Source organism: Canis lupus, chromosome 29 (assembly GCF_011100685.1).
Source record: "Canis lupus familiaris isolate Mischka breed German Shepherd chromosome 29, alternate assembly UU_Cfam_GSD_1.0, whole genome shotgun sequence".
In the NCBI taxonomy this organism is placed as follows: Eukaryota; Metazoa; Chordata; class Mammalia; order Carnivora; family Canidae; genus Canis; species Canis lupus.
This window is the reverse complement of record NC_049250.1, coordinates 3,068,675-3,085,957: the sequence shown is the minus strand read 5'-3', so window position 1 is coordinate 3,085,957 and position 17,283 is coordinate 3,068,675. Positions and strand designations below refer to the sequence as shown.

Below are 17,283 nucleotides of genomic sequence, written 5' to 3'. Positions count from 1 at the left end.
CTGTGGTCTTCTGAGAATCAGTAGAGTTTGATTTTTGTTAAATTATTATATTTTTTCATGTGCATTTCAAATGCAATTTTCTATAAGCATGTTGTTTTCAAGGAAAAATGCCAATATTTTTTCCAGTTTGTGTTCTTATCACTTTAGAAGACATGAAAGATGAGTTTGATTAGTAGTCCAAGAATCAAGAAACAGTATTTTTTCTCACTTTGTAGGTTATGTTTTAGCTTTTGAGGGTCTCTTGACACACAAAATTCTTAATTTTAATGAAATAAAAAATACACATATACACACACATCATGGACAGGTGTTTGGAATCCCATCTAATCTGGATACTTTGCATTTTCATAAAATTTTAAGATTAGCTTGTCAATTTCCATGATAAAAGCAGCTGGATTTTGTGATTGGGTTTTTATTGAATGTGTTGTCTAATTTAGGAAGAAATGTTTTTTTTCACAATATTGCATTTCAAATAATGAATATAAGCCATCTTTCCCTTTATTCAAATCTTTTAAATTTCTTGTAACAATATTATATTATTTTCAGTATACAAGTTTGAACTTTTTTTTTTTTTAAAGATCTTATTGATTTATTCATGAGAGACACAGAGAGAGAGGCAGAGACACAGGCACAGGGAGAAGCAGGCTCCCTGCAGGGAACCCAATGTGGGACTCCATCCCTGAGCTGAAGGCAGACGCTCAACTGCTGAGCCACCAGGTATCTCGGTTTGAGCTTCTTTTGATTATATTTTCCTATTTCATTAATTTAGATGTTATTATAAATAGAATTGGTTTTTTTAAGTTCATGGCTAGTATATATAAATAGAATTGATATTTGTATGTTGGGTTTGTATAGTGCAACATTGCTGAAATCATTAGTGAAAATATTCAGAGTGTTCTGTGTTTAATCTCAATATACAAGATTAACGTGTATGCACTGAGGTAGTTTTATTTCTTTTTATTGCCTAATTGTCCTGGTGAGACCATTTGGCACAATGTTGAGTAGGAGTGGTAAGAGCAGACTTCTTTGTTTACCAGAAAAACATTTATTCCTACCATTTCTTTCTTTACCAGAAAAACATTTATTCCTATCATTACATATGATGCTCACAGATACTCTTTATTAGATTGAAGAATTTTCCTTCTCTTCCTACATTGAGTGTTTTTATTATGAAAGGATTTTGGGCTTGTGAAATTTCTGTATTTCTGTACTTACTCAGACAATACATGTATTTTAAATTCTACTAATATGGTATATCACACTGATTGATTTGGGTTTCATAAATCAATCATGTATTCTTGTAATAAATCCAACTTGGTCACAGCTTTTATAATTCTTTTAAAACATTGCTGGATTTCATTTGTATTAGTATTAATAATATTAATACTATAATATTTTGTATAATAAAGTTGTTAGTATTTTGTTCATTAGTAAAGTCATTTTCTTTATGGGAAGTCCTCAAATTATTAATTCAATCTCTACTTCCAGGGTATCTAACCAATTTATTATTTCTCCTAGAGTCACACTTCATGTTCTGTGTCTTTCTATAAATTTCATCCTTTCATCTAAGTTATCTAGTTGGTTGGTATAAAGTTGCTTCTGTATTTTTTTTTAATCTCTTTCACCAGGAATGATGTCCTTTCTTTCATTCATGATTTTAGCAAGCTGAGTCTTTTCTTTAAAAAAAAAAAAAAAAAGATTTTATTTATTTATTCATGAGAGACACAGAGATAGAGGCAGAGAACAGGCAGAGGGAGAATCAGGCCCTGTGCAGGAATTTAGTTTTATCTATTTCTTTACATGAAAATTTAGCATGCTGATTTGAGTCTTTCTTTTTTAATATACACATTTATAGATATGAATTTTCCTCGATCATTGACCTATCTGCATTTCATAAATTTTAAGATTGTTTTTGTTTTCATTTCTCTCAAAATATTTTCTAATATCTCTTGTAATTTAACCTTAGACTCACAGACAGTTTAAGAGTTTTCCTTTTCTCCATCACATACATTCGATTTTCATTATTTGTGGATTCTGTATTTGCAAATTTACCTACTTGTTAACATTTATTTTTAATTCCAAAACCACTATTCATGGTGTTTTCATAGTCTTTGTGGATATATATTTGGCAGTGAAAAATTTTAGTAACACACCATGCACTTTCCCAGCAGAGGTCAAACAAGGTGATACTCCTTGTTTCAGCTCTCATACTGTAAAATGTGTACAAAAAAGTCTTTTCTTTTCAGTATATTTATTAGGAGCCCCTGGGTGGTTCAGTTGGTTAAGTGTCTGCCTTCATCTCAGGTCATGATCCCAGGGTCCTGAGATCAAGCTCACATACTTCTCCCTCTTCCTCTGCCCCTCACCCCCTACTCATTTTTTTTTTTTTTCGCTTGCTCTGCTCTTTCTTTTTTCTCTCTCTCAAATGAATAAATTTTAAACATCTTTTTAAGGAAGAACATTGTAATATACTTAAAGATAAAATACATATGTTGGATAAGCTTTGTCTAGAGATGAGTTATAGTGCTCCTGACTGTGAATTCAATGTTAAAGACTCTACAGTAATATTAAATAAGTTGTCTTTAAACAAAAACTCACATAAAACAAAGTTATACATTAATTAATTAATGAAAATGCTGTGACTTGCAGGAACTCAGCCCTGTATTTCCTCTGGGAGCAATATTTCAGTATTTGCTGAATTCCTGTTCATGATGACTTTGTAGAACATAAATATCACAAATAACAAGAATCAACTGCATTTATGAAGTTCCCCAATTTTTTTTTTTTAAGATTTTATTTATTTATTCGTAGAGATGCAGAGAGAGAGAGAGAGAGAGAGAGGCAGAGACATAGGCAGAGGGAGAAGCAGGCTCCACGCAGAGAGCCTGACGCGGGACTCGATCCAGGGTCTCCAGATCATGCCCGGGGCTGCAGGCGGCACTAAACCACTGTGCCACCGGGGCTGCCCAAAGTTCCCCAATTTCTTCTGTTCTTTATTGTAATTTAATCTCATACTTAATGGAAAATATATTTTATATTATTTTAATCCTTTTGGAGGTATGAGATTTTTGTATGTCATAGCATCAGGTCTATCCTGAAAAACATTCTATAAGTACTTGAAAAAAAATGTATTCTGCTACTCTTGGGTGGAATGTCCTATAGATGTCTGCTCAAATTAACTGTTTTCTTGTTTTTCAAGTATTCTCTTTATTCATTTATCTTCTTCCCAGTTGTTCCATCCATAATTATAAATGAGATGTTGAAGTTTCCTATAATTTTTGTCTACATCTCCCTTCAATTTTATGTGCTTTTGCTTCGTGCTTTTGAACTAATATTATTAGGCACATGTATATCTACAATTCCTATGTTTTTTCTGACAAATTCACTTTTTCATCACTATAAAATGTCCTTTTTTTCTCAATTAACAACTATTGTTTTCCTCAATTAATAATTATTGTTTGAAGTCTATTTTGTCTGATATTTATGTAGCTATTTAGTTCTGTTTTATTATTGCTTCTATGGTATATATGTGGCATATTTTTTTATAATCTGTGAATATAAATCGTGCCTCTTATAAACAGCATTTAATTGAACAATGTTTCTTTTTCAATCTCTACCTTAAATCTCTACCTTATAGACAGCATTTAATTGAACAATGTTTTTTTTCAATCTCTATTTAAACTTTTTACATCTAAAGCAATTCACTGTAAAAGGAGGATTTTCATCTGCCATTTTACTTATTTTTCTCCTGTTTATTAGGTCTTTTGTTCCTCTGTTTTTTGATTCCTGCTTTCTTTTGTCTTAAACAGAAATTCTCTAATGCAGATTTTTAATTCCTTTTGCTTCTTTTATTACATAATTTTATTTTGTCAATGATTTCTGTTGGGATTAGTACTAATATCTTAATTTAAATCAATCTAGTTCTTATTAATACTAATTCAATTTCTATTACTTAGAAGAAATTTTGCTCCAACTACAGCCTCTGTTCACTTCCCCTTTTAATATTTTTGTCATGCAAATTACATAGTTATACATTTCAAGTACATCAATACAATTTTATAATTATTGCTTCACACAATTGTCTTCTTACAGTCTTTTTTCAATACTTTGAAGATATTATCTCACTGCCTACTAGTTTCTAATAATAAATCAACTGTTAGTATTATTATTATTATTATTTACATCTGTTAGTATTATTGATGATCCCATGTATGTGATACTTCCTTTTCTTCTGCTGCTTTCAAGATCTTCTCTTTGCCTTTGATCTTCATGATACTGACTATGGTAAGTCTGAATATAGTTCTCTTTGAATCTATTCTACTTAGAGTATGATTTTTTTTTTTAGTATAGTTGATGGTTGACAAACAGTGTGACATTAGTTTCAGGTGTTTAACATGGTGATTCAACAAGTCTGTACATTATGCTAAACTCACCACAAGTGTAGCTACCATCTGTTACCATACAATGTTATTAAAATATCATTAGCTATATTCCCTAGGCCATATCTTTTATTCTCATGACTTATTCATTCCATTACTAGAAACTTGTATCTCTTACTTCCCTTCACATATTTTGCCCACTGAATTACTGAATGTGTAGATTACTTTTTTATCTATTTTGAGTTTTCAACTATTATTTCTTCTAATATATTTCTGTCTCTTTCTATTTGTCTTTTAACTCACTTATTGAATTCTCTTTATATGTATGCAGGTATGTTTGCCAGCATGCCACAGGTTTCTGAGATCCTGGTCATTTTTCACTACTCTTTGCCATTTTTCTGTTGCTCTGATAGGATAATGTCTATTGGCTTATATTCAAGATTATTGATTCTTTCTTCTGCCAACTCAAATCTTACTCAGTCCCATTAGTAAATGTTTCATCTCAGTTAATAAGTATGTCAACTACAGATACTCTATTTTTTATATAACCTCTCTATTGTTACTTTCTATTTGATTAAGACACCATTGTCATATTTTCCTTTAACTCTTTAGACATTGCTTTCTTTAGTAATTTAAACATATTCATTATATCTGATTTAGTCTTTTTCTGGGGCACCTGGGTGGCTCAATGGTTGATTATCTGCCTTTGGCTCAGAGCATGATTCCAAGGTCCTAGGATGGAGTCCCACTTTGGGCTCCTTGCAGGGAACCTGCTTCTCCCTCTGCCTGTGTCTCTGCCTCTCTTTCTGTGTCTCTTACGAGTAAATAAATAAAAATTTAAATAAAGCCTTTTACTACTGAATCCAAAATCTGAACCCCATTCAAGACATAATCTGTTTGTTGGTATTTATCCTGTTTATTGTACATACTTTTCTGCTTTGATGGAAACTATATATTTTAGATAATATCTTGTAACAACTTTGGTTTTAGATTCTGCCACTTTCTAGAGGTTTACTGTTGGTGTTTTGTTGTTGTTGATTTTCTTATTGCTCTTTCTTTGTTTGGCACTGTTTTGCATTAATTCTATAGAATTTGTATTCCCTGTAGTGTGTTGATAACTAAGTTCTCTGTTAGTTTGTTTTACCTTTTTTCTATTTTTTCTTTTTAAATTTTTAAGCCTAGCTGCCCCTTGGTCACATCTGGGTCAGCCAACTTATGTGTTACCTATAAGTCTGTTATTCTTTACCAAGGAAATCTGCACATGAAGGCACATGTTCCAATTTCAGGACATTTCCAAAACAAAATTAACTAATCTCCTGCCTGTGTGTGGTCTCCAGTTCAGAGTTAAGCAACTGGTGCCTTTTCCTTTCTTGGGCATGCACATATCCCCACAAATCTCCAAGAATCAGAGTTTTTCCTAAATTGACAATCATTTCCTGGTTTTCTAAGAGATTTTCTTTTAAATTCCAGGCCAGGCTTTAGTTTGTTCCACTTAAAACTTAAAGCTTAGGTAGTCAAGATGTTGCCAGCAGTTTGCCAGTACTCTAGTTATGTCCTGGGGTAGATCCCCTCTTCTCTTTTTTCCCCTCCCCTTGCTGAGCTAAGCTCTGAGTCACATAGCCACCACAATAAGAATAGAGAATTCTCAGGAAGCTGCAAAGTAAACCAAATTACTGACTCTGCTCTGGATGAGGTCAGACCTTTCAATTTTCTGCAATGATACTGGCTTTTGTCTATAAAGCCACTGTCTGGGAAGGGAGGAGTATTTGAATATTTTTAAATTAAAACTTTAAGATGAACCCCATTATGTTACTGAATGGGGTCCAGTAGTTTCTCTTGCAGAGATAATTCTCCGTTCATTCTGTAATTTTGGTTATTTTTCATTCTTGTCAATTTGGCTAACTTTTAGGGTGCTTGAAAACAGATGCTTGGTTTCGATTGCTTTGCAGGCATTTCCACTGTTTTTGAGGGAGGGTAAGTTCACGGAGACCATCTATCCACTATTCCACAAGACACTCCCCTCTGGATCATTTATATTTTTGATGTACCCTTGGATTTTGAAAGTTTTGGAGTGTGATTTATTGATTTACTGATTTTTTTTAACTAATCAGAACTCAGTTTCCCTTTTACTCTGAAAGTGGAAGTACATATTCAATTTTAGGGAATTTTGGGGGTAAATTTTCTATTTTTCTCTCTCCTTTATTTACCCTTTTCTACTCATCTTGAATGCTAGTTGTTCCAGTAGTGGATTCATACAACTATCTTTCATCTTATATTTTCCATATTTTATGCTACTGCATTTTGAGAGAATCTTTAGCTATAATTTCCAGCTTTAGCTGTTTCTATTCTGCTATAGAGTTTTTCTTTTTTTTTTTTTTTTTTTTTTGGAGTTTTTCTTTTAAATGTGATATTCACATTTCATAAAACTCACTATTCTAGTTCATAAGAACTAGTTTTTAAAAATTACTTGCAAGTCTTTCTAAGCATTCTGAGGGGATTAATATATATCCTGTTTTAGGGTACTTGTCTTGGATGGTTGCTGAGGATGAGATATTAACCCCTTATAAACCCCTATTATCTCTACCTCAACAAAAGCTCATGGGAAAGGAGGGATTGACTAGCCCATGAAATCAAAGAGAGTTTCCAAATAATCATCCTGACAATTGAACCAGTGTTCATTCTCACTCCCTACTCATTCATATTGTATACATGGAAAACCTCTTGAGTGGGAATAATTTAATTGAACCATTTTTGGGTTATGGGTTCTTCTGTGCATTGATTCCATCTTTTTACTTTTAGGCTGATGGCAAAAATTCCCTTTCTACTTTTTCTCTACCTGTAACTTTCTGCCAATTTTAGGATATTTATGAACGTGTAACAGAAGTATGTTGGTATTCTCGTCTCCTGAGAAGAGCACACATGCTCTTATTATTACAAAAACCTTCATCTTGCACTGGAGTATTCTTAGCCTGAACTTAGATAACTCACCCTAGATAACAAAGATCATATTTATATGTGGAAGCCAGAGTTTGTTAACTACTAAGCTCATATTCTTACTACTATAGGACAATGACTTGTATAAAAATTAGGTAATGGTAAGGATCACATAAAGATAAACTGCATTATAGGCTTTTAAAAATTTTAATTGATATTTGTTTAGTTTTGCTTTATTTACTTAAACGTAGGACAAGTGAAGTAATAACTTATTTTCTTCATATCTTTATTCACCAATGTGTCCTTTATGTTTAACTTAAAAGTAAATTTTTCACACAACATTAATGATTATAAAGAAAATATTCAGAAATTGTTCTCAAAAATCACAAAAGTTTTACAGTGTACTTATAAAAGTGCATGGAGATCTCTTGACACACAGCTTTCCAAATATTTCTCAAAACACTATGAGTAGAAATTGTCATTTTGATCTCTTTTATGTTGATCTAAGCCATAAGAAGGCCGATCTTTCTAGGTAAGATAAAATTTTCTTCAAATAACATGGAATTTTATGTCATTGATTATTTTTGAAGCTATGTCATTTCTTCTCTATTATAAGAATGTTTAAACAAATGATGTGAGAAATCAGATAAAATTCTATTTTTACTAAATATTTATAAACTATCAGTCATATCAAATTGTTTCATGCTTTAGCTCTCTGCTAATTTGTCAAAATTGTATATATACAACTTACTTTATAAAATGAAATACTTTTAAAAATCTATGGACTAAAATATAATGCTTTCACTTGCTGAGGAATTTTGGTATTTTACTAAAATTATTTTTCAGTAGTTATAATTATTTATTATTTATTTAGATTATGCAATTAAAAGTATACAACTGTCAACTATCAAAAACAACTATAAATTTGAGGAACTGTCCAAAAACAATGAATGAGGAATTTGGAATTAGAGGGACAAAGACAACATCCCACAAACACATTTTGAGAATTACTTAATATCATGCTGATGTCTGTGATTACTTCAAAATGTGTCAAGATGGATTGAGGTACAGAGAAAGGGATGGATACATAGATATGTGATAAAGAAGTATAGAGGAATGTGAATTATAGAGTTTAGTGTGTAGAGGGCATTTACTGTAAATTACTTAAAGTATACTGTATGCTTGAAATTTTTCATAATAAAATGTTGAGAAAAGTGCTTACAATCTCAACTGTTAAACAATGATCTAGTGTAATTTAAAAAATTATCTTGCTCCCAGGCAAGCATTAGTCTAGGCCTTAGGAATATGATGTTGTAAGACATATATTTTGTGCTTAAAAGTTCTTAATCCAGTGAAGGAAGACTGCTAGTGAACAATTTCCATGCAGGATGGTTATCAATATTACGGTATACAAAAACTTAGAAGAGTTATATAATATACAAAGATGTTCCTGTCCCTGTTTTGGGGACACCTATATTTAGGGAGAAGGCAGTGATGGAAATGTAGAATTGAAAATTCATTATTATTATTATTTTAGAATTGAAAATTATGAAGTAAGTTAGATAAAAGGAGTGGGTGAAATGATGATGCTATATGTCTAAATTGATGGGAGACAAATATAAAGCAAGACCACATGTAACACCAATGCTTTAGAGAAATGCATCAGGAAAAGAACCAGCAGAAAGGGATTATATCCACAGTTCCCTCTTTAAACAACCACAGGCAGAGGTAGTCAGGCAAGTCCAAAGATAAACCTAAGACAAAAATGGAGTATACACAGAGAAATTCAAACAAAAAGCTATGGAGAAAGGTTATGGGACAAGCATGAACAGAAATATAAGGTAAAAAAAAAAGTCAACTTGTTAAAAGAATGAGAGGCTCTGATGTAGATTTAAAGCAGTGTTATAGGAGATGTGTATAGGATGTCAGAGAAGGCCATTCCTTGGAAGGATTTGACTCAGACTAATCTCAACACCTGAATTTAATAAGTATTGGAATGTAATAGAATTATGCTAATTTTAGTCCAGAGTTGGAAAATTATATATGGGTTTGCATTTCCATACAATTAATTTTCCACTTTGGTGTTTATTATTTATCCTTTCTTCCACACTGGAATAATATTTATAGTTTATTCTACCCTAAACATTATTATTGTGAATTTCATTGTAGAATAATTAATTTAAATTCTGAATATATACAAATATGTGTATTAATAAAAATAAAGGTAGTGAAACTTTCTGATGAGTTTAAAGCAACATAGTTAATATATTTCAGAATATTGAAAATATTTGCATGAGCAAAGCAAAAAATTCATTCTTTTAACCATTTTATTAACATAAAATAACATGAGGAAAACATCAGTTGGTTTAAAGAATATTTTTCTTCAGGGATTTGTGTTCATATCCAAAGAGGATATAGATAATAGCAAAATACACTCAGAATTTTTATTTTAAATTATTATTTAAAATGTGAAAAGACCAAGAAAGTGACTGTTTCAATTCTCAGAATATTATTTTAGTGTGACACAAATATAGTTCATAAGAAATTAAAACTAGGAAATGCAATTAGCTCTGTCTAACTTATTCTGATTTATGCCTTTCAGTGAAATTTTGCCACTAAAATCTCAAAGTGATTTTATTCTTTTGTTCCTGAGGAATATTCCAAAGTATACAGAAATGTGTGGTTTTGCTCTTCTGTTCTCCTAAATATTCTCTCCTTTGCTTATTAATGGCATTAATATAGTTGATTTATATGATGGTGGTTTATATGATGAATTTAGATTTACCTTTGCTTCAATCTGCTTAGTATCTGGATTCTGAAACAAAAATTTGATTTTGCTCTTGCCATCATCTGAAGAACCTTTAAGCTGAGAAAACTTATACCTCCAAAGTATAGCCTAAAGGGTAAAAAAAAGAAACACACAAGTCAGCACAATTAATATCTACATTCAACCAAGAAAGTCTTCTTTTACCTGGTAAAAGTTAATCATATTAAATTAGTACTATATCCCAGTATTAAAAAGTAAATTAAAATGTATTTACCAAAGGCTGTAATTTAGTATTCAAAATATCTTTTAGTTTCCAGAAATAACTTCAGTATCCATGAAATAATTATTTCAAAATATATATGCAAATAAATCAATTTGAATATCCTGCTTATATATTATCATGAAACCAAAACAAACTCAGTTAAAGCATATGTCTGTTAGTAATAAGCAAAGACATTTATTATTTCTTTCTTTTTTCTATCAATAGAAGTGATAAAGTGATTTTGAATTGATAATTCTGTAGATATTCTATAGTACTTTCTTTTAAAGCTCAAACTAATAGTCTATAGCTTTATCAGGTTAAAAGACCAGCCTGAGTAAATAATTATGACAAAAATTTATATGGTATCCTCATGAGACCAAACTAGAATAAGCATTTTACAGAACTAGTCCATTAATCCATAATATCTTAGTGAATAGGTTTATTTGACTAAAAGCCATCTTCCAATATTGCAGGGGCAAGTTTAGATAATATGAAATTTATGTTAAGAGCCAAACATTCCTTACAACATGACTAGGCACTTACTGTTAGAATATATAGTGACATGGAATTCCAATGACAAGTCCAAATACTTTTGTGAGGGTATCCATTTTTTTATTGTAGAGAAAAATTAAGAAGCTGGTACAAAGAATTCTTATCAAACAGGTTACTCAATTTTAATATCTCATAAAATCTGGTACATCATCACAATTAATGAACTAGTATTGGCACATTATTATTTAGTAGGGTCCATCATTTATGCAGTTTTTCTTAGTTTTAACTTAATGCCTTTTTCTGGTACAGAACTATACCCAGGACACCACATTACTTTTATTTTTTTGTGTCTTAAGCTCTACTTGTCTGTGACAGTTTCTCAGATCCTTCTCAGACTGTCCTTCACAACTTGAAAAGTACTGGTCAGGTATTTGACCCTACTGGAATTTGTCTGAAGTATTTCTCATAACTAGATTAGTTAAAGATTTTCTAGAATGTTGAGAATTTAGCAAAGCCACTGCATGGTGTTGTTGCCTCAGCATCCATTTAGTCTGGCCAAGTAACCTGTAGAACCTTAAACTGACATTAGCCCCCTTGTGCAAGTGCATGAGCTAGAGAGCAGTCACAGTCACAAACATGTAAGTTCCTGATAAGACTCCTCAACAGTCCTTCTCATCAATAGAATCTCTTGTCTCCCAGGGTCTGTGTGCCTTGTGCATCACTTAGATAAGAACCCCATGCAGCTTACCAAAACCTTGCTCTTTGAGTATGAATTGACCAGTCCAGTCTTAGCTCAGGAGTTTAAAACAGCAAGCACTCCACCTATGCACCCTAAAAAAGGCATGTGCCCCAGGTCCTGTCTCACTGTGTTATGCTTTGACCACCCCATGTGGCTTCTGAAGGCATGTCATGTCCTTCTTCCAGAACCTGTGAATAATAAACTCCTGTATTTCAATTTCTCTTGTGGTCTGTTGTGGAACTGTGGATCACCATCTGGCATCCTGTGCTTTACTTAACAAATGTTAACAAAGTCAGAACACTCAAATTCTGTCATTGTTTAATACACTTGGGGCTTTGATGCTTGCTGCTTATAATTTTTATAATTGTTAAATTTTCTTTTTGAACTAATCCTTTTATCAGTATATAACACTCGTCTTTGTCTCCTGTAATAGTAACACAAAATCCATTCTTTTTTTTTTTTTAAGGCTTATTTATTTGAGAGAGAGGAGGGATGGAGGGATAGAATAAGTAAGTAGGGTTGGGACAGAGGGAAAAAAGCACACTCCCCAGTAAGTGTGGAGACTGATGCTGGGCTCAATCTCCTGACCCTGAGATTATTACCCTGACATCATGACCTGAGCCAAAATCAAGAGTCAGACACTTAACTGAATGAGCCACCCTGGCGCCCTGAAATAAAATATATTCTTATACTGGCTTAGCCACCTGCTCTTATTTGGTAATTATTTGTATGGAATATCTTCTCATGTCATTTTTATTTTAACCCACTTTAATCTTTAGATCTAAAGTTAGCCTCTTGTAGACAGCATATACTTGGAGCATATTCTTTAAATCTATTTTGTCCTGAAGAGAAAATGGTAGTTATTGCTTAATGATAACAGAGTTTCTATCTGGGGTGATGACAAGTTTTGAAAACAGCGTGAGTCATTTAACGCCACCAAACCGTATGCATAAAAGTGGCTAAAATAGAAAATTTTATATTATTTTAACACGATAGAGACAAAGTTTAAAAAGTCATTCTGGAAACAATGTATCTCCAAAATCCACTCAAGATAAATGTTAATTAAAAAGTTCACACTTTAAAAGGTATAATGAAATAGCAAAATCATAAATTCCTTAAAAATAAGGATGACAAAACTATCAATAATAATGACACATAATGCATTTATACAGAATGTTATTGACTGTTTATCTACTTATTCACCAAACATTTTGGGGAAATGGCTGCTATATATTACGCATTTTGCTTTTGCTTTCATGAGACTATACAATTTATAAAGAAGCAATATCTACATTTAAATTGTCTAAATGTTTCTTTAGATCTGTTAATATACAGAATTCTCTAACAATAAAATTACCTGGGACTACTAACTTTCTGGAAAAAAAAAATACGAGTTAAACTTTTATTTCATAAGTTCCTCTAAGTAAAATTCCTTACATTTTAAAAAGTGAAATAATTTAAACAAGCCAGATTATAGGAAAAGTACATAATGTAAGTGAATATTGAATAACTTCAAAAAGAGGGAGTCCCAGACTTAGAAGTAACAAAAAATTATATAGTCATAGGTACAAGTAATGTATATTTACCAAAATGAAAAGAAAAGCAATAAACTTAGTGGCATGTAGAATATACGGTATAGTGTAAGGAAAATACTAAACATATAATAAATAAAAAGGCAAAGAATATTATGCAGAAGTCATTCCAAAAAATGGAAAAACAAATATTATTTTAATAAATATATGTTCAATTTTACTAGAAATAGAGTGTAATAATAAAATGACTTAGCTTTCTCCAAATATTTAGTAAAGATAACTGAAATGATAATAACTAAAGCTAGCAAGGTTATGTTGAAACAAATATTGCATAAAATTGCTAGCAACAGTGTAAATTCTTTAGGATAATAATTTTAATATGTATTTTAAACCTTTCAAATATTCATATTATTTGATTGAGAAATTCCATTTCTAAAAGTTAACTGTAAAGAAATAGGATGTATGAAAACAAAGGAAAGGGTTAAACACATTGTTAGTAAATATCAAAAATGGAAATTCTGAACATTTTGCTTAAAATAATGTTCATAAGAATCATATATTTACATAGAAAAATGCAAATAATATAATGGTAAGGAAGAACTTAAGGTCATGAAATTAGATGAGATACCCATATTAAAACAAAGTAGCTTGCAAAAGGCTGGAGGGAAAATGTCTGCAAAAAATAGCATCTTATGTAGCTCAGGGCCTGACATTAACCTACTATTGTGGTTTTGGAAAAAAAAAACAAAACTATTTTTAGCTTGCTTAGCTATATAATGAAAGGCTTTGACATTCTCAAATTATAATTAAAAATTTGAGACAATATTTCATATTTAGTCATTACAGTGTAAAACTGGAATTTATCATTTCAACTAGATGATTTTTCAAGGGATAAAAATACTTTAAAAGCTCACTAATTTAAGTAAAGAGTGACAACAAACTTACTCTGGCTAAAGAAGGCATATTATAGACATATGAAGGAGGTTTGGAAACTGTTTGGAATATGGAGCATCAATCCTTGGCTGTGAGTGGAATACTTCAAAGATAATAAAGTAGTTAATGAATCTAATAATGATTGACTGAAAGATTTGTCAGTTAAGAGGTAATGATACAAAATTAATATAATAACAACTTGGTGACAGATGGTAGCTAGATTTATCATGGTAATCACACCCTAATGTACATGAATGTTGTATGCCTAAAACTAATATAATATTGTATGTCAACTGCACTAAACAACAATAGAAAACAATAGAAAAGGTAAATCAGTAGCAAAATAAAGCATGCACTTAACATACTTATCATTGTACCTGGAAATAGTATTCAATAAATGTTTAGAAGTGTTAAAACAAACAAAAGTAACACAGTAAACGAGAAAGAGTTAGAACAGGCTTGATAAACTGTGTGAATTGGTAATTCTCACAGAAATTCATTAAGGACAATTTGGAAGAATCTGAATCTGAATATATATATATATATATTCAGAATATATATATATCTATATATAGATTCTATATATATAGAATCTATATATATATAGAATGAGATGAGAGTAATTATAAAGATTATATTATATTATAATTTTATATTATAAAAATTATAAAGATTACCTCCTCCCTGATCACCTATTTTTGGTGCACTCTTCCCCATACACTGACCTAATTTCCATTACTAGTAAGATATTAAGATCTTTTTCCCTATTATAATGCATATATCTCAGAAAAGGTAATGGATTTTTTTGACAACATAGTGAAATAAAAATAAATCCTGATCATAGTGCTATAAGTACTGGGATGTAACCAAATGTTAGACCTTATAAACCACATGACCTTGGACAAGATTCTTAATTAGAGTCTGAGTATATCCTTTTGTAAATTAGAAGTAGTGATACTTGACTATCCTACTTTAAAGTGTTACTGTGAAAATGGATGAGATGGTGATGTTCATGAAATTGCTTTGTAAATAGTAGGGTTTTTTTTTTTTCCTATTAGTTAAAATTAACTTAGTAGTTTTTCCAATAGACCTGTAGAATATGGCAAATTCTGATGTGAGAAGGCCCCCAAACACAAGTAGCAATAATAGTGATAATTCTGGGAGAATATGGAAGTAGATATGAGAACTTTCAGAAGACAAAGACTGCCTTCTTGACCTGTCTGTAGTCTTCTATGAAAAAAAAAAAAAACTTATATTCAGTTTTAAAATTAAAAATTTATTTTATCTTAAACATAAGTCATAAAATACATTGCATTTTGAGGAAGCAAGTCCCAGTAAATGTCATAATGATTTCTCATTGCTATGAATGGTATATATTGCATAGACTCCTGATTCTACATTATACCAGATCTAGAAAATCTCCTCCCTCTCCATCTGCTCTATGACTTCCTTGTGTTTCTTCCTTTTTTTCTGCATAAAGTTTTAGCATATAATGCTCCTAAATTCAGAGCAAAAAGGGTAGTGAGTAGTAGAAGAATAGAGTAGAAATAGGGGAAAAAGAAAGAATTTTTGATTGTGAGTGCTGAGACGCTTTCATTTATTTGTTTGTTTAAAACATATGTTAATTATATTTATATTTATTTATTCATTCACTCATTCATTCATTCATTTATTTATTTTTAAAGATTTTGTTTATTTATTCAAGAGAGACAGAGAGAGAGAGAGAGAGAGAGAGAGAGAGAGAGGCAGAGACACAGGCAGAGGGGGAAGCAGCTCCATGCAGGGAGCCTGACGTGGGACTTGATCCAGGATCTCCAGAATCATGCCCTTGGCTGGAGGCGGCGCTAAACCACTGAGCCACCTGGACTACCCCTTATTCATTTATTTAAACCTTTAATGACAGTATTTTTTGTCATGTTGCTTAATGCGTCCATCCAACTGTGCCCCTTCAGTATGTGATTAGCCTTCTCCATGGATCCACACTCAACAGAGAAAACCAAGTTTGTCTTTCACCACCTTCCTTTCCAGAGTCCTGATACATTGAAATACTGGCTGATATGGGAATATCACACCAGAATATTTTCCTGGTCAGCACAAATGGAACATGCAGGGTCCTTGCTTTATTACTTTATTAGTAACTTTATTAGTTAAGTGCACTTGGACAAGGAGTGCTAAAGACAGCTTCTTTCTTCAGGTGTCATGAGGTGAGGAGGTAAGTACTCATTATTTCCATGTTCATGAGCTGGTTGATATACCAGAATGCATATTGCAATTTGTCTCCTGGTATCTGAGAAGAATAAAATTGTCAGGAAATTTGTTCGAGGGGTCATTGGGAAACAGGAAACTCTAGATCGTATATACATGAAAGATGCACAGGAAAAAGAGGTTAAGTGGGAGTTCTGTGGGGTTTTTAGACACCAATTTGAATAGATAGAGGTCTTATTTATTGTATGACTGAAATTCTTCCCTCAACTCATTTTGTAGCTGGTCCCTTCTCACCATCTAGGTTCCACTAGAACTATCAAGGCTTCAAAGAGCCTTTTCCTTTCAAACTATTAAAAGACCTTCTAAGGTCTTCAGTTTCTCAATACCTTGTTCATTTTCTCCCCAGACATAACTGTAGTCTGTGATCATCCTGTTCTCTCTTTACTGTAATGAAAGCTTCAAGTCTATAAGTAGTTGGTCTAACTAGCTCATTCCTTAACAGAGTGAGTAGCTGGTATACAGTTGACACAATGAACCTAACTTTTGTGAAATATATGCATTAAGACAGAGTAAATATTAAAAAAGAAAATTCCTTCTCATTCCTTTTATTATGTGGTTGTCATGTTATTGGAGAGGTGGGGAAAACATACTAAAATGAGAATTTCATTTAAAAGAAAACATAAAATTTCCAACCTTAGAACAGGCAGGACTCTAACGACCAGCAGGCAATAATTTCTCTGGATTTGGCAAGCCTGTGGTCTCTATCTTCTCTAGATAATTTTAACCAAAGGGATCTGTTTGGGGTTGGAAAATTCTTGCCACCAGTAATAAACTTAATTTGTTGAACTTGATGGAGATCAAGTACAAAATGAGTAAGAAAAAGAAAAGAAAACAAAACAAAATAAAAAAAAAACTACTAACAATATATAAAGACATTTCTGAACATTTTTAAAATGTGGAATTTGATCCAAAGACTTCATTATAAATAATCACAGACTGATTTTCACTTGCCCAAGTTTTTCCATGGATGACTGCTTCTA

At 31.7% G+C, this 17,283-nt stretch overlaps 1 protein-coding gene across 4 annotated transcripts in view; it reads right to left on the bottom strand.

Annotated features, from left to right (window-relative positions):
• Window positions 1-17,283, bottom strand: part of SNTG1 (syntrophin gamma 1) — an 813,219-nt gene that overhangs the window by 25,306 nt on the left and 770,630 nt on the right. For all 4 annotated transcript variants that reach the window (XR_005380942.1, XM_038579273.1, XM_038579274.1 and 1 more), the window contains one exon: window positions 10,099-10,209. Coding sequence is in view for 3 of the 4 variants with exons in the window: in XM_038579273.1 (XP_038435201.1) it covers window positions 10,099-10,209 (111 nt within the window). In the remaining variant the exon portion in view is untranslated. The remainder of the gene's footprint in view (window positions 1-10,098; window positions 10,210-17,283) is intronic.